The 18,037-nt window shown below is 46.5% G+C and overlaps 1 protein-coding gene across 1 annotated transcript; it reads left to right on the forward strand.

The window, feature by feature from the left end:
* The first annotated feature begins 14,823 nt into the window (after positions 1-14,823).
* On the forward strand, positions 14,824-17,649 carry rpe (ribulose-5-phosphate-3-epimerase). The gene is made up of 6 exons (XM_076014629.1): positions 14,824-14,989; positions 15,533-15,612; positions 15,697-15,836; positions 15,959-16,093; positions 17,180-17,266; positions 17,352-17,649. Exons 1-6 carry the CDS (start codon positions 14,868-14,870, stop codon positions 17,472-17,474), a joined length of 687 nt encoding a protein of 228 aa, XP_075870744.1. The 5' UTR covers positions 14,824-14,867; the 3' UTR covers positions 17,475-17,649.
* The last annotated feature ends 388 nt before the right edge of the window (positions 17,650-18,037 follow it).

The raw sequence follows: 18,037 nt of genomic DNA on the forward strand, positions 1-18,037 counted from the left end.
TCCCTAATCCACGCTCTTAATTAAATCCCCTTCTGTTTTCCCGCTACTTTCCGCCCCGTGATTAGCGGCCCGCGTCTCCCGCTATGCGGATTACGTCTGCGGCGCCGCTGTATAAATAGTGCTGATTAGGGTGGCCCCGGAATAAAAACACAGACACATACATATTAGAGGCTTGCGCCCCTCCAAACCCACTCCTCTGCCATTCAAACTCCGCACACGCTCCGCCAGACCGCGCTCCTGCAGATGTTTTGTCGGAGCGTGCGTGCAAATGTGTGCGTGTCATGCGAGCAGTCGGGGGGGAGAGGAGAAGAGAACATGTGGCAGCGCGGTTTACACTATCGCACAGTGGAGGGCTCAGTAAAAGCTCCAGCGAGGCTCCTGACACGCCTTCAAACAAAAGTGCTCAATCATCTCGAAAGGTTTTTGTCTTGTTTTTCTTTTTCTTTTCTGGTGAAGATCTGTTGGTATGCAACAGATCTTCTTATTCAAGTGCTGAGATTTAACCTGGGGAATGGAATGCGAGTGTCACTCAGTACAGTGGGCGAAGGTGTTTCCAGACAGACACTTCAGGGAGAGAGAGATTATCCACTGTGCTCCTCCATTAGCATCAGTCAAGACACACTCGGTGAGCTGCGGTACACCTTCGGTCCCTCATCTCTGATTCCGTTCTCATGACCTGGTTCTTCTCAAATGGCAGTCTTATCTTGCTGAGGGGAGCAGCCCGCCGCGCTCCCAGTATCGCTGGATTAGTTCTCCAAGGCCGGATTTACGCTGCACGGTTGGAGGGACATCAGTTCAATCTTCTTCTTTTTTTGTTCCTCTCAACCGACGCGCAGAGTGGATCTCTGACATGAACGTGCAAGAGTCCTGATATTGTCGAAGCAGAGTCAGAATCGAATCCTCCGAGTATGAAAATAAATTCAATGCAGGAGTTGGAGATATACCAAAATGTCAGTGGAGTGAGCAGTAAGGTGAGAGGGTTCGCTTGCTTCTTTCTGCTCTTAAACTCTTCTCAAGCTCTGCAGAATGCAAGGCTTTGTTTCACACAACTTGATTTTATTGAACTTTTGCAGTTCATTAACATCAGAGAGCTCTGTTTGGCTCATACAACAGCTGGTTGATGATCCACCTAAATTCATCTAACAATGATTCCATTGGTGTACAAATAATATTCTTCCCTAAAAATTCTGAGTGAATCAACTGCTTGATTTGTAGTTTTGTTCGTGTCTACTTCCCCCACAGTGGAACAAATGTGCACAATTTGGCACATTTGTTCCAAATCGTGCCAAATTGTGTCAACGTGTGAAAGTTGTTGCAAAGTTCCAAGGACAAACGTCAGAGTTAATGTCAGAGGACTGAAGTTTTGTTTCTCCCTTGTGCACTGTGCGAGTGGAAATGGGTCACATTTAAAGCCACATGTGAGCATAAATAATAACATATGGAATATAGTCTTTGAATTGGAATGGGTCAGTGCAGTGTTAGTCCTGCTATATTCGTGCCCTGGAGATGCTGCTGGCTGTTTCCTGCGCTCCTTTTTTACCGTTGAGACTTGAAGTTTATTCCCCCAAAAACCCCCAAACTTTCATGTCACGTATTTGTTCTTTGCTGTGATCCATTTTATTGACTCCCCAGATTCTATAGACGTCAAGCTGGAAGCAAATCATCCCACTCTGTTAAATGCAGCTCGACTCTTGTCTTAGACAGTGCAGCGCAGCGCTTCCTGTCTCCTGTGCTGCCTCCAGGGCTCTTGGGAGGTTCCAGCATCGGCCTCGAAGTGATTGATGAGGGTGCGATCCGGTATCTAAGTGTGTCCCTGTTGTGGTGTCAGCATGATGAAGGTGAGATAAAGAGGGGGCGACGCTCCGGGTTCATCAACGTGTCACCGCAGAGGTCCTCAGCTTTTGTTTTTCCCCCCTATGTCAGTTGTCAGTTAGTCAGGAAGAAAAAAAATGAGGTCTAAATCTATAAAAGTCACAGTCTCTCTGTTTGCGTTTTTGCCCCATTGCATCACATTTTGTGTGGGTTGTGTGGGTTTTTTTGTTTTTTTAATTTTATTTTCCGGCCGAGCCCAGCCGAGCAGCGACACTTGCGACCATAAATGTCACTTAGCTCGCATGCTTAGGCGGTGAAAGTGGTGTCCTGCAGCTGCAGCATGGACGCAGTAACCATCTTGTAAAATAGAAGAGGGCACATAATCCGCATCAGCCTCCAGAGTGGGATAAAGCCAAAAAACTTTGCTTGGAAAAAGACTCCACTGCGGTCCGGGGAGAGTCGTTACACACATAAACACACACAGACAGACACACACACACACACACACACATTCAGACACGCACACGCAGGCCTCACGGAGGATTTCCCGTGTATATTTGATGATTTGTGGCGTCTGACAGCGGCTTTAGCAGAGGTTTTAAAGCTTGTATCCAGCATTATTAGGCTGTTTTGGCCACTTCAGGGCAGCAGGCTGCAAAGTAACCAAGACATCAGATGTTTAACGCTGTGTTTTTTCACCATGGCTTTGTAGTGGTCTGCGCCAACGGAAACGTCTGACATTCATAATGGAAAGCGTCTCCAGCGCTGCGCCGTACTGTCATCTTCAAGTACAGCGACTTCCATGAAACAGGCTCTTTGCAATTTTTGGTCCCAATTAAAGGGAGAAAAGAAGTTGTGTTGTGCGGCTCAAACAGACACTTGGAGCAAGAGCAGCGGAAAGATGATGAAACGCAGAACGTTGGCCAGGCAGTTGTTGTCACATTACACACGCAAAGCTTTTGTGCTTAATCCTGCGGGTGAACAAAAACAACAACAACAACATAAAAACCCCTCCATGTATTTAAGCAATTTCAGAAGACAGCGTTTTGGCAAGGCGTCACGTAAGCAAATTAAACAGTTTTGTCTTGTCCAAACGCTGCACCGCCCAGTGCAGACGGCGACGCTGTGAGGGGAAAACACAAAGTGTTTCGGCGACAAAAACATCTGGACGCGATACCAACGCTACGCAGGAATGACGCAGAAGGAAAACAAAAACTGAGAGTCGCTCCCCTGATCTTTGCCATCACTGGATGTTGCCAAAACACTCAGGAAGGAGAAGAAGAAGAAGGAGGAGGGAAAAAAACTCCAACGCGACCTTTTGCAAGTTGAGGTGACGCTGATTGCAGCCCCACCAGTCTGTTTAAGCATTCAGGGACGGCGCGGCCCGCAGACAAATTTGGATGGAATGCTCCTCTGATTGTGCTACTAGTGGGAGGAGGTGGCGAGGGGGGGCTTTCTGTGCAGAACACCGCAAACTAACCTGCTGCCGTCTGAAGATGCTCTTCACAGGTTTCACTTGCGCTCTTTCCTCCAAGTAAAGCGATACTCCCGGCGGTGAATTTGCACATTTGATGCACAATGTAGTCTGACTTTGAATAACGCAGGGGAGTCGACGCAGACTTGAGCACTGAAACAAACGCACACACACACACACACACACACGCACAAGTACGCATAGAAATGAACATCCAAAAATCAAGAAGTCGCAGATGCAAAAGAGCCAGGACAGGAGAAGATGAAGAAGAAGAGGAGGAAGAATGCTGTGCGGCCAAAAATAAATGGATGTTCTTTCCTGAGTCTTGATTTAGTGCGGGTGAACTTTCCCTCACCTCCAACTGGAGGGCAGGGACACAGAAAAAAATGAGGAGAAAAAAACAGCGGGCGAGTCGAAGGGAAATTCCTGCCAGAGATCCCTGAGTGTCTTAATACCGCAGGAATGCACATGGAAAATTGACGCGGCTTTTCATGACAAGCAGAGATAAACCCAGGTCGCCACGGCTGTTACCCGTCCCTGTTTCCTATTTGCCGAGTTGAGAGCGGCCGCCTTGGTTCGGCCGGCTGGGGTTTTTTTGTTTTTCGCCTCCCTGCGTGCACGGTAAACACCCGAGTATACACTCGGTAAAAGCATTTGCTATTTCACCGGAATCAGGACTCGCCTCTCCATCGCCGCGCGCCTTGTGTGGTCTTCCTAACAAGCTTTGTGTCATGGCGACGGGCCACGCAAACATCCAAACAGAAAGAAAATAATATCAGTTGCTGCATCCAAACAAACATGTTCCACCACTGCAACACGCTTTTTTCCGATCACGTAATGACTTTTTGGCCCTTGAGCAATTTTTCCTGGAAGCTCACGCGAGGATAAAATGTAATAATTAGCAACAAGCCAACCCCCCCCTGTATCTGTATCGGTTTCCACGCAGAGCCGTGTTGATACAACACTGTGACTCAACAATGGCAGCAGGGAGATGAAAGCACACGCTTGTTTACTGGGTTCGAGAAAGTTCAAGGCAGGGTTGAGTCAGCATCGCTGGACAATAGCAGGGAGCGATCCAGAGGGGAGTGAGGCGGAGTGACGAGAAGTTAGGTGGAGTGAGGAGAGGGAGCAAGGTGGAGTGAGGGGAGTGAGGAGTAGTGAGGAGGAAAGAAGAGGGGTGAGGTGGAGTGAGGAGGAGTTAGGTGGAGTGAGGAGAAGGAGCAAGGTGGAGTGAGGGTGGTGAGGAGGAAAGAAGAGGAGTTTGGAGGAGGAGTGAGGAGGAGAGAGGAGGAGCACGGAGTGAGGAGGAGTGAGGTGGAGTGAGGTGGAGCTAAGAGGAGAGAGGAGGAGTTAGGAGGAGTTAGCTGGAGTGAGGAGGAGAAGAGAGGAGGAGTGAGGTGGAGGAGAGGAGTGAGGAGGAGAGAGGAGGAGTCAGGTGGAGTGAGGAGGAGTGAGGAGGAGGAGAGAGGAGGAGTGAGGTGGAGCTAGGTGGAGTGAGGAGGAGGAGAGAGGAGGAGTGAGGAGGAGGAGAGAGGAGGAGTCAGGTGGGGCTAGGTGGAGTGAGGTGGAGTGAGGTGGAGTGAGGAGGAGTGAGGAGGAGAAGAGAGGTGGAGTGAGGTGGAGGAGAGAGGAGGCACCTCCGATGATTTAGCACTTGCGAGGAAAGCGGTGCTTGGCTGCGGAGGAAATGAAGAACAGGTGTGCCGCTGAGCGAGGAGACAAGATGACTGGGAGCGCTGGGAGTGTCGACAGGTGGGGGACGGACGGACGATATTTATTAAACCAGAGCGGAAGTTAATCACCGGCCCCCCTGACAACAGAGACAAACGGCGGCGCTGAGGCTCTGTGGCAGCTGCGTGCCGCCGCTGGTGTGAATTACCGCAAAGCAAACACGGCCGACTGCTTTAAGAGAAATCTTAAATGTGTGATATCTGAAGGGACCTCCAGGCACAAAATGAAACGGGGAGCACGTGTTGTGTTTCACATTTGCATTCGTCTACTGTAGGTGTTTCGCAGCCCAACACACAGATCTGTCTGGAGATCCACGGTTCCGCCCGAAAGTCACAGCTGGTGTAGGAAAGACGTGAGACCGAACGAGACAACAATCAGCATTTACCATTAGATGCTGCTAAAATCTTACACGCTGGCCCTTTAAGTGAGAACAACCTCACACGTGAAGTGTGATCTTTACTATTAAGCCCTCAGCGAAAGAGGAGGCGTTTGCAAGATTCCTGAGGTGCAGATGCTCGGGCTTGGCACATTGACGAGAATATCGCATTCGAAAATTTATGGAAGGAGCAAAAATTTGAAAAATATTTGCCATCGCATTGAATTGAAGGAGGGTTTACACAAGCAAGGTGCGGAACAGGTTTGTTGGATAACAGCAAACATTCTGCTTAAAATGGATGATTTCCAATAAACAATAAGCAGTCATAACAACATAAATTATCATCACATTTAACAGCTGTAACAATAACAATCACTCATTAGAGAGAAAAGCTATCTTAGAGTGAAAGCTATCTACTCAATAGAAAAAGCTATTTATATATATATATATATATATATATATATATATATATGTATATATATATATATATATATATATATATATATATGTAAATAAAAAAGAATCATCTGTCTCAATTTGAGAGGCAGGGCAGCAAAAACAAATGAATCTCACAGTAATTATGTAATTTCCTCAACTCTTCTCATCATCGACTTTTTTTTATTTGCTTTTGTTTTTGTTCACCTCCTGGTTGCCAGGCAGTGCCATCCATTTTATTTCTCCATATTCCAAAGAAAACATTCTGAAGTTTTTTTTTTAGAATTCTTTTTCATGGAACTTCACCCAGCGGCGGTGCCACCTTTCACCACGTTGGTCTGGAATTTGGCCTGAGAAGCGTCTCGCAGTTTGACTGGAGCGGCAGCGGGAACCTAAACAGCGACGGCGAGAAGAAAGCTAATGAGCTGCCCGCTCGGCTGTTTATTTAACTCGGAGGAAGTCCAACCTAATGAACCGTCCAGCTTTTGTTTTCCAGTGTTGGGTCTTACGTAACCCGAAGAGGGAACACCCTGTCACGGGCCCGAGACAACATTTCATTTGTTTTATTGCTGAACCACTTCTTCGCGTCATGGGTGGATCCAGATGCTTTTGGCAGATTCTGAAAGCAAAAGATTTGCCAAAGGCTGCGGCGGATTTTGATTTAGTTTTTCCTCCCCTGACTTTGCGGTGCACACCTTCCCTATCGAACCATGGAGTGTGTTGGCACGCGGGCTATTGATCCTTTGCTCTCCGACTCTGATCCATAATGTCGGTGGTATCTCCCTCCCTGTTCCTCTGATACCACCTGATCTTTCCCGGCCTGTGAAAATAAGACGCAGACATCCGGCTAAATCTTCCTCGGCCGTCCTTGCTCACTTTTTCCTTTTTGCTCAGCCTCCAGAAAACCAAGGAGCGCCTGCTTCAATGATTCATGAATCTCTGAACACTTTTTAAAGTCTTTCATTTGACTTTCTTGCCTTTCGCCCCTAAAGCCGTAAATCCGGTAGCCTGTACTCCCGGGGGCGAGGCCGTGCGTGCACTAATGCATCACGCCGCCTCAAATCAAACTGCCTTGTGCCGAGTTTCCTTCCACTTCCCTCTTCCTGCATCCGATGAGCAGGGCGGCGCTGTGTGCAGCGCGGTCCATTAATAGTGGCCGTACGCGCGCTGGCCATCGGCCAAACCCGCATCGGCAAGGAGTGTTTCTCCAGACAAAAGCACATCGGCGGAGTCAACGGTTGGCCCTTCATCGGAGCGCGATGCGGCGGCACGAAAAGCGGCGAAAACGGCTCGAAGGAAATGAGACGATAATGGAGACGATAAAAAGTGTGAAACTCTCCAGGGGGTCGTAAGCCATCGGGCTTCCGTCCATTCTCTGCGTGAGACTAATTGGACAAACTATCATCAGGGTGTGTGTGTGTGTGTGTGTGTGTGTGTGTGTGTGTGTGTGTGTGTGTGTGTGTGTGTGTGTGTGTGTGTGTGTGAGTCTTGATTTTATCGAAATGAAAGAAAACATGATAGCCGAGGAAAAGCAGTTGTCTCAGGCAACCCGAATCAAAAATGTTACCTGCATGCCGACTTCATTTACGAACACTGGGAGAAAGCTGTGCTTGCTGTGAGTCTCGGTAGCTCTCAGAAGTAGACAGTTGATAGATATTTTTAATTCCGGTGAAATGTAGTGCAGCTCAAATTTGCGTATATTATATTTCCTCTTTTCTTGTACGTTTCTGACCAATCCTCTGACGGTGGCAAAGCACATCTGCAGCTGTTCAATGAGGAAATTTGTCAAATTTAAGACCACTACGGACATTACACTGGTGTTTTGTTAACTTCCTGTTAACGAAAGAGGTTAACGGTAAGTTAACACGCTGAAAAGACCTACATCGCCCCCTAGTGTGGGGGAGGTGGAAGTGTTCCTGTCAATAATTCGATTTTCCCAGCTGCATGTAAACTGGGACAAGGAGAGAAGTTCGATTAGACGAGAAAACCGAATTATGAACTTAGTCCGATTAAGCTCTGCATGGAAACATAGTCAATGTTGCACTCTTGACGGTGACAAACATCAAATATTTGTATTTATTTAACATCATTATATTAAACGAATGCTATCTTATTTTATTATTTCATTTCATACACTCTTATTTCATACACAACTTGCTGAGGTGACCCGGGCGAGAGTGCTAAGCAGCACAGAGGTCTTTTTTTTTGGTGGAGAGCGGGGGGAAAAAAAAAAGCTTTGTGTGTGGAGTCACAAGCAAGCTGTGCTTTTATTGCTCTCGAAAGAAAAAACACAACAAGGTGGGATCTCGGATGCCCCTTTTCTTTGCAGTATTTCACGCTTCGCTGTGGTTAAATTTTGATTTATTTGACCGGTCAAAGGTTACGGTAAACAAAGCTCCGGTGGGAATCAGCATTTGAAGTTAATGATTATGACCCTCGGCGTAAGCTGTTTGTTGTTTCTTAAATGATCAAACGACAAGGAAAAAAAAAGATGCAACTTATGGTGCAATGCACTCAATATTTAATTAGCGAGCCCAAGAACAAACATCAATAAATACCGATGCGTTGGGCGGGTCCGCGGACCAACCGGCCACCTCAAATCATCAGGATTTATTGTTCCCACCGACGAGGGCGGCTCCCAGTGACAACATGATTTTATGAGGACTTTTCCTGCAGTCGTCTTATTAGTTTAGTGTTTTGGGGGCCCTGCCAGCTTATTTACACTTGCTCAATAAATTGAGATTTACTGGTCGGATGCTTTGCCCAAGCACATCCCACGGCAAGCCTGCAGGAATTCCAGTCGGCGCTTGACGTGTGAGAGGGAAATAAAAATGAAATGAAACTAAAAACAAGGGGGGGGAAAGAAGCAAAGGTCGAATTTATTCCGCGTGAGCTGTTCATGTGGCAAATATTTTCTTTTGAGCAGCCAACCCTGCGCATTCCTCCCACTCCCAAAGAATGATTATTTCTTTCCCGGCTGTGAGGTAACTTTTGTGACATTTAGAAAATTTAGAAATGATTCTTCCACCCTGTGTTGTTTCTGATGCAGACGTTTAGCAGCAGGGATGTTTCTGCCCTCAGTCGGTGCCCTCTGGGCAGCCGCGACTGTTTCCATCTGCCGCTCCGCAGCCGCTCAGTCTGAACATTATCAACGTTTCTCTCGGCCTCTTATCACTCAGTGCGGCGGGGTTATCTGCCGCCGTGCGCTGCCTGCTCAGCGCACAATTCCAGTTATTGACTCTAAAGCAAACAACTCATCCATTTCCACCCCCTTTTTGTTTTTTTCTTTATCCAGTTCTAAGAGCAGCCGTCCCGAGGCGGTGGCGTCTGACTCGCGCTCTCTGTGATCCTGCACTACTCGGACTGATGGTCGGGCTGCCCTCCTGGCGTTTGAACTAATATTTGCCGGCGCAACGCTGAGAGGTCGGCGCGTTAAACTCGGCCCTGCGCGGTTCACTGACTTCCCTCCTCCCCCGAGAGCCGCTCCGGGGTCAAACCTTATCTGGGGAGCGTTTGACCTCTGAGACAGGAAGAGGAAATTCCACGCGGGGTTGCCGCATGTTTGTCCGCGTTTTTCGAGACAAGTGCAAATGTTGCGTGTCGTTTTGGGCGCGCGGGTCCCTCCCTGTTGCTGCAGTCGCGAGGGCTAAACGACTCTTGGAGGCTTTTTTTGTTTTTTTCCCGTAGAATTTTTTCCGATCCCCTTGGCTTCTTCAGCGCTCCGCAGTGGGTCCAACAGCTGCTGGAAAAACAGCAGATGGGGGGCTGCATCCATCTTCACGCTCGGATCGTGCGATATTGGCAGCCTGTTTTTTTTCCCTCCAACATTCTGAACTTATTTTCCTCCAGAGACGGCGCTCGGAGCCGGAGATTCTCCTAAAATGTCCCTTTTCTCCACACAGCTGAGTAAAGCCCTGCGGCTCATGTCCATCCTGCATTCCTCAAGTCAGCAGCACATTAAAACACGGTAGAAGGGAGGATGGCTCACTGTCGGTCGAAGGTCCTGCACTATGCCAGAATCACCCCATCAGACATGGCCAAACTATGGCCCGGCGGCCATATGAGGCCCGTTAAGATTTTTAATCCGGCCCGCCGAACTTGAAGAACTTATATTAATCGTAAGTAAGTCATAAAATAGCTGTATTTCATCCATTTCTTTTTAGTGTTTTAAGTGTTTTTTCACTCTCCCACTCATCTTCTGCCAAACTTGCTGACATTCCAACAAAGTGTAATTTTAAACAGCTGAAACCGAGGCTGTAAATAGAGGGCTAAATATGCTGTTTTTCTTGGGATCAATAATTTCTTTTTATAATTAGACATGCAAAGAAGTGCCAACAGAATGAAAAATTAAATATAAAAAAAGATCTGAAAGTGGCTGCATTATCAGACCCTCTGCATTATCCTCCCTCTTCTCTACTGCTGACTGATTTCCTTTCATTTTTTTAAAGACTTTAAGACTTTTGTACCCTGTGTGCTTGCATATGCGTGTCTTTTATTAACAGTGCACCAAAGAAATTATTAGGTTAGCGCACGCTATCATCAAGTTTAAGATGGTAAACGCAGGATTAATCCAGATTGAAAGAAGAAGAAAACCCCCCCACAATAAGCAGGCCTTTGTTCAAGAACAAATATCTGTCTGATCTCCATAAGCAAACTTTGTTAGAAGTGGATTTCCTGTTTTCATAAACCAAACCCTGTTGTGAGAAAATATTAAAAACCTCCTTTTCTGTAGCCAGGGCCAGTAATCCTCCCTGCTTTCTACAATCTTTGAATATTAAAGATTAAACCGGGCGGATTTAATTCTTTTTTATTTCTTTCAATGAAGTTTGGCTGCGAGCCTTGCTCCTGTAGACACCAGTGAACTCACCTCACCTCACCCCCTGGAAAGAAATTCTTTAAAATTTAACTGAATAATTCGTTTGTTTTGATTTTTGCGTATAATGACACGCTTTTGTGTTTGAAATGTCACCTGTGGGGCCTGCGCTCTTGGTTTCTGGCCCCTTGGAAATGACACGGTGTCATCTGCAAAGCGCTGAGTTATGACCGCTACAAGAGTCGGCTTCTCCCCGGAGGGAGTGTTTCAAAGGTAATTACTGTTATTGGCTGCCTGCTAAAGAGTGCTGCGGTCAGGGAACATAGTGTTGAGGTCAAATCCAAGAGACCAACACACGCACACACACACACACACACACACAACACACACCGTGACAAAAACTAATTAAGTGCTCAACGCGGCGACATTTGACAAAAAGCTTTACTGCGTTTAATTTGTTCTGAGACAGTGTGGAATTAAAAAGAGAAACGGCCCTGTAATTAGAGTGCCAACTTTAAAGGTCCCGCATCTAACCCAACCTTCAAACCAATTATGTATCCAGGGCTCCTGTGTAGCAACCTCATGCAATTAACTTTAGTTTAAAACTGTCCAGATATCCATGAAGTGTTTGTTATAAAACACCAGTAAAGGGAATTTTTCGGAAAGTGGGACCTTTAATTGTTCTTTGACACTCTTTCTCCTCATTGTGTCATGTTTCCTCCTTCCTTTGCATACCTGTCTGTTGTGATCATCAGTCGGTCGGCCTCCAAAGGAGGCGCTTACAGGATGCACAGAAAAAAAAAACAAATCCCTGCTGCCCTGATTTTCTTATCTTTGAGGATATCCTGCCCCAATAAAGGTTTTGGCCTTGTCAATGCATCAACACAGAAGACATCTACACAACACAAACAAAGGCCTAACGCGCTTGATTCGAACCTCGTGCCGCAGGCCTTGATCACCATGACATAAAGTCCAGGAAGGGCGAGACCGCCGCGGCACCCGTTCGGTCATGGAGCGCTATCTGTTTGCTCAGGAGCCTCGAATCAACTGGTGGAGGGAAGCAGGAGGAAGGTTTCAATCATAATAATACATGAAAAGTTTGGACGGCGACCAAGACTTTAATAATCCACCGGAGCATTTGGAAGTGGAACAAAAAAGTGGCGGGGGGGGCGGGTGCAAAGGCAGAGCGCCGCTGCCTGTTCCTGCCTTCTGCTGCTGAGGCCAAAGGTCGCATGAACCCACCTTACCCGAGGTTACGGCTCGCAATCAAATGCGAACATCTTGCGGAGGGCTTGAGCCGTGTAGGACCCCCCCCCCCCGCCGATATCTAATCAAACCCGCCGTTTCCCTGGGCGCATTTCAAAAAAAAATTAGCAACGTGATGCTGGAGGCCTTCGGGGGTTGAGCTCAGCTGCGTGCGGCAGGGTCTTCGGCGCTGGCTGGTCCGCCTGCTGTTTATTTACAAGACACGCTCCATAAATAGAGCACATCAAAAAGCCCCACGCAGCCAGATCAAACACGTGCAGTGCTACGCCGCGGTGTAGCTGTTAATTGGCCGACTCTAAATGCTAAATCTAGACCCCCCCAGGGACAACTCGGAGTGCTGATGAAGCCGTATGTGACTGTACCGGGAGGGCGGGGGTGTGTGGAAACGTTTTCAATTGAAAAGAAGAAGGAAGAAAAAAAAAAAAAAAAAGAAAACCAACTAAAATGATAAACATAAGCAATCACGTTTAATTAGCGGTTCAGATAAAAACAGCAACAGCTGACGCGGCGATGTGAGCACACACTCATTCGGCAGAGTGGGAACTGATTAGATTTCCTCTTTTGACCAAAGACGCGTTTTAATTGACTTCACAGATGACTGGGATGCAGGAAGGCGTGTAACACAGAATCTTTCGTGCACAAGCTCATTAGGACTCACACCCACACGAGCTGTTGGGATAGAAAATGCAAACAGGGGCAGACATTTTAGTCTGGGAATTAGGAACCGGCCCTTTGGATTCAGTGGGAATTTCATCTGTATTATAGGGTGTTCCATTTGAAAACGAAAATGAAAATTGACATTCCTCGGCACTCCCTCCTGTGGTTCCTGGGTCCTGTACAGCGTCCCAGAGACTCACCTTGGACCTCTTCTCTGGTCCACCGATGACGTACCTGGAGATCAGTGGAAGCCACTCGGGGGCCCTAAACGCTGCAGGCGACGTCTTCGCTTTCTTCGGGAGTCTGCTGAAAAAGGCCGTAAGTCACATTCCAGGCCTTCTTCCACTAAACTAGAAAGGTTGTCTTTCAAAGAGGGGCACGTAGTAAACAGAAGGCTGCGGCTGACTGAGCAGTCGTCGGAGGTGTTTACAGTAACTCTGAGGAATTTGTCCCTTTGGCAACTGCAGACAAGAATGAGTCCTTCAGGCCGACGCATTACAATAGTGTTTGCTCTGCGGGAAAAAAAAAAAAAAAACTATTTCGCAGCCTTAAAGTTTTATTCTGTCTGGAAGAGATGGATATTTTTCCACAATTACAATATGTGAACACACCCTCCTCTCTCCAGAACCGGATTGAAAGACATGAAGGTGTCATTCAATCCCCAGAGTTATTTTTCTACCTTCCTTTGTGCCTCTTGAGGCTCCCAGATTTGGCGAATGCCAGTGTATCCAGTCTCACACAGTCTCCCTGTCCACCACAGGCCTAGCGAGCAGCTTTCCCACTTCCATTTCCATTTCTGCTGCGAAGCAAAACGTGAGCAGAGCCTGTAAATGTCAGATTTCTGTTCAGCCAATCTGGACGTCTCAGCGTGAATCTGTGGAGGTTGAGCTGCAGCGGAGTGCCGCAGAAGATTTGAATCCCTCAGCCATCTGCGCCGTGTTAATCACAGGAGGCAACTCCAAAGTTTAACATGAAATAAAATGTGGCAATCCAAATAAAAAGTTTTTTTTTTTTTTTTTTTTACGTGGTAGTGCAGTCTGTTGGATGGAGGTGGCAAACAAACTTTAATTAATGACACCACACTTACGGAGACACAGTGAGATAATGCAGGAATGCAGACTTGCGCATGATCAATTGACTGTGGTGACATCACATGATCAAACTGGGAATGACATTACAGATGACATAACAGGATGATTCAGAGCTCAACTGTTTTAAAAACTCAGGCTGATATCTCTAATTTTTTTTTTTTTTTTTCGGGAAAAAAATTCATCCTATTTAGTCTATTTTATATGTTTACACTTCAGGATTCAAAGTTCTCTTATTGTAGGAATGTTTTCAGTTTTCCTGTAGGAGTTTATCTTTTTGCCAAACAGATTCGTCAGGGGCTTTTGTCTGACCACACTCACTCACTCTCGAGGCCAAAACGTTCTCCACCCCTCTTAAGTAAACAGTTCCCCCTTTAAATCTACCCAGTCTTGTCTGATTATCAAACACGCATATCCCTACAACTCCCAGGCTGTATTGCATATGAAACTTTATTTCCTCATGAGAACAGAACCTATGCCAGAGCTAAAGGCCAGAAACGGGCGGAAGGTGCAGTTTAATCTCCCTGTAAACCCCTGTGAGCTACTCATTAATAGAGGAAATAACTTCAAGGATTAAAGCACTTTGAGCTGGCGACATGACAACAAATTTGTATTCCCTTAGCTGCCGAGTCCACTACTCGGACAAGTGGACAATATCCATTTGAGATTTGCGCCATCTGGTGGCGACCAGTAGACACTGCTTTATTTTGGAGGCGGAAGGTCTATTAATTGACAAGTGACACCTCGGAGCTGCTTTCAGATTAAAGTTAAAAACCGTCGCTGACATGAGCAAAAATAATCAAAAGTAATTATGATATTTTAAAACCAATAAAAATAAAGTAACTGGAGATCAAATCTCCTAAGAGCTTGAAGCTTGGGCAAAGGTTTTGAGAAAATATCAACATTTAGTATCCATCCATTTTCAATAACATTTACTCTGCTTATATTATTCATACATCTTATTAATTGTATTTATATGTATTTACTAATAAATCTAACTTGACAACAGCCTAATAGTTATTTAAAGACTAGTAGTTTAAAAAAAAAATATAAAATATAAAATATTAAATGAATAGACACATCAACCACGTCAGTCTATCCGTTGATAGCCAATATATTTTATTTTGAAGGTTGCAGGGCGGAAACTCCCCATCTAGTGCGCAATGCGAGCTTGACTAATAGCTGGGAGTTGCATTGCATGCAGACAGTGACAGCATGGCTTACAGTGCGAAGATCGGCCCGTCCATCCTAAGCAGCAACCTTGCTTGCTTGGGACGCGAATGTGTGCGGATGATGGAGTGCGGGGCGGACTACCTGCACCTGGACGTGATGGACGGGTCAGTGGCTTCCACTTCAGAGCTCAGAGTCGTTAGCATAGCCACCAGTAGGCTAGTAGCAAACCGGGTCGGAAGTTCAACTGTGTGGGCAGCCGAAGTTGGGCTAACATCAACAAGCTAAACTGGCTTGCCAGAAGTTGAGTGAGGCGAGGGAGGGAATTCTGATTCAGTGTCAAATGAGGGACTTTCACGGCCTTTTTAAGTTTCTTAAAAACATTGCCTCGTCTCTTGTAGCTGCAGCAACATATGTGTGTTAATCCTTCCTGATTGTTGACACAGCCGTCTCTTCCTGTACGCTTACGCAACTTACTCTTATTTTCTTTTGTTCAGACAAATAGGTCGAGATGTAAAGATGTTACCTGTTTGAAAAGCTGTCAAACAGGTAACATCTTTACATCTCATTTGGTCTTCGTCTATCAATGAACACAAAATAAACATTTTTAGTCTAAGCTTACGCAACTTGCGTAAGTTAGGACTTTGCTGGTTGACAAGACTAGCATAGAGCTGTGCTGAAATGTCTTGTCTTTGTGTTTCCATTTGAAGGCACTTTGTACCGAACCTGACATTCGGCCATCCCATGGTGGAGTGTCTGAGGAAGGAAATAGGCCAAGACCCTTTCTTTGGTGAGAACAAACGTCTCCACTCCATAATAAACCCCACTTAGACTGATTGAGTAGAACCACAGTGTGACACTGCCAACGTCGCAGACATGCACATGATGGTGGCGCAGCCGGAGCGCTGGGTGAAGCCCATGGCCGCAGCAGGAGCCAACCAGTACACATTCCACCTGGAGGCCACGGAAAACCCCGGCAGCCTCATCAAGGAGATCAGAGAGAGCGGCATGAAGGTGAGGGTGTCGCTCCCGTGCTGACTCGGGTTGTCTGATGATAAGGCTTATAATGATCCACTGTGTCACTCAGCCTGATTGATAACAGTGTCTCTGCTGTTTTCTCCGTCCTCGTCTTGCAGGTAGGAGTGGCCATTAAGCCAGGCACCACAGTCGAGCAACTGGCACCGTGGGCGAACCAGATTGACATGGCTCTTGTGATGACGGTGGAACCTGGTTTCGGAGGGCAGAAGTTCATGGAGGACATGATGCCAAAGGTAAACAAACAAGGAGACAAAAATGACTTGAGAGACTGGCACACACCTTTAAAAGTTGACGTTGTAATGTAAGTAAAAGCAATGGAGACACAGTTGGAGCATTTGTTGTTCCCTCAGCGAGTGAAGCCACACACCATAAGAAGCTATATATACATACATACATACGCATTTTTTTTTTCCCATAAAACTTTCATTATGACTAAAAGCGTCATTGAACATGCAAGCTCCCCCTTAGGAACTTGCAAAATAAAGGCACACATTGGCCAAATAGGGCCTTCATCAAAGTCAAATTACAAACTTCTGTTTGCCCATGATGCTAAATGCTTGTCAATACAAAGTGCACTGCTTTGTATTTATTTTATCCAGTAAAGTTTTGATCATAAGTAGACATTCTTCATTTAAAATAATGGGGAAAATCCAGAGTGCACTGACTTAAAAACAAAAGACAATTCACTTTTTCATTTTGTATCTTCAGTGTAATGTGTCTTAATTTCATTGCTAAATGTTTGTTGAGGTTCATCAGCATTCGGCATTGTTTCTCTTTTGTGTGTTTCACCCATTGCTTATAAACTGATCGCTTAAAAAACGAACTTAACTTGAGATTGGCATCGTGGGTGGACAAACCAAACCACAACGTTTCCTGATACGATGACACATATTAGTCAACCGCTGTCTAATCAGTGTCCATAGTCTCCACCAGTGACACAACACATGGATGTAAAATGCAAAAGTTAGCACCTTTTTTACATTCCACTGATGTAATAAAAGCATATTCCAGGCCTGCAGAAGTGCCAAAGTCTCCTCTTACTGTGCTGTGAAATCCAGATCCCCTCGTCTCCCCTGAGTCTCTGCTAAACCACACAAACTTGTGTTGCACAATCTCTAAATAAAGATCGCTTTCAGTCTGAGGGCTCCTCTTCCTCAAAGTCTGGCTGCTTCTAACCCCAGACAGAAGCTTTTCTTCCTCTTCTCCGAGCCGTCTGACTGTTTTGGCCTGCCAAGAGCTCCACTTCTCTCCAGATTTAATATTCAACTCCGCCTCAACCTGCTCTCCCACTTTCTTCCTCGCTGCTGCTGTGTTCCCAGGTGAGTTGGTTGAGGAGTCAGTTCCCCTCGCTAGACATCGAAGTGGACGGAGGCGTCGGCCCCGACACCATCGACAAATGCGCAGAGGTAAGAAAAACGGATCTGGTGTCAATCACTTTATTGTCCAACGAGGTGCTGTGATTAATTTTCCCCCAACGCCGATCTTCCTCAGGCCGGAGCCAACATGATCGTGTCGGGCAGCGCCGTGATCGGGAGCGACGACCCCCGCTCCGTCATCGCCCTCCTTCGCACGGTCGTGGCCGACGTCATCCAGAAGCGCTCGCTGGACCGCTGAGACCCCCCCCCCCCAGGGTGCTCGACCTGCGCCGTTTACAGCGACATGACACTGCAGCCAATCAGAACGGACACTTTTCTGGAGCGGAGGAGCCGAAGGCCTCGGCCAGAGGCAGGGGGCGGAGCCTGGAGCGTCATCTTCTCAGTGAGAGTGAAGCTGCACAGTTCCCCCCCCCCCCCTCACAAAACTCTTCTAGAACTTCATGCAGTGACCGAACAGTAGCGCATCACCAGAAGGAGCCGAGCAGATTCCACATCTGTAAACATTCCTGAACATTGAACCATGTTACTATTTTTTTTTCTTCATTTATAGGAAGTACTTACACTTCCCCCCCTCTTTTCTCCTCCTCTTTGTCCTAATCAAATGGTTTGTTTCCTCTCTGGTTGAAAGGCTCTTCTCAAGCTGTATCATAGTGCAAAAATGCGGCTGATGATATGGTTCTGCCGATTAAACCCACTTCAATGAAGCAACCTGCGATTGTTTTTCTTGAACATCTGTCGCAGCTGGCAAAGCGGAAGAAGAGAAAACCGCAGCAAAGCACAATGACAACATCATCGTTGTGC

This window comes from Nelusetta ayraudi, unplaced genomic scaffold (genome assembly GCF_046127955.1).
Source record: "Nelusetta ayraudi isolate G7.1 ecotype Tasmania unplaced genomic scaffold, CSIRO-AGI_Nayr_v1 ptg000169l, whole genome shotgun sequence".
In the NCBI taxonomy this organism is placed as follows: Eukaryota; Metazoa; Chordata; class Actinopteri; order Tetraodontiformes; family Monacanthidae; genus Nelusetta; species Nelusetta ayraudi.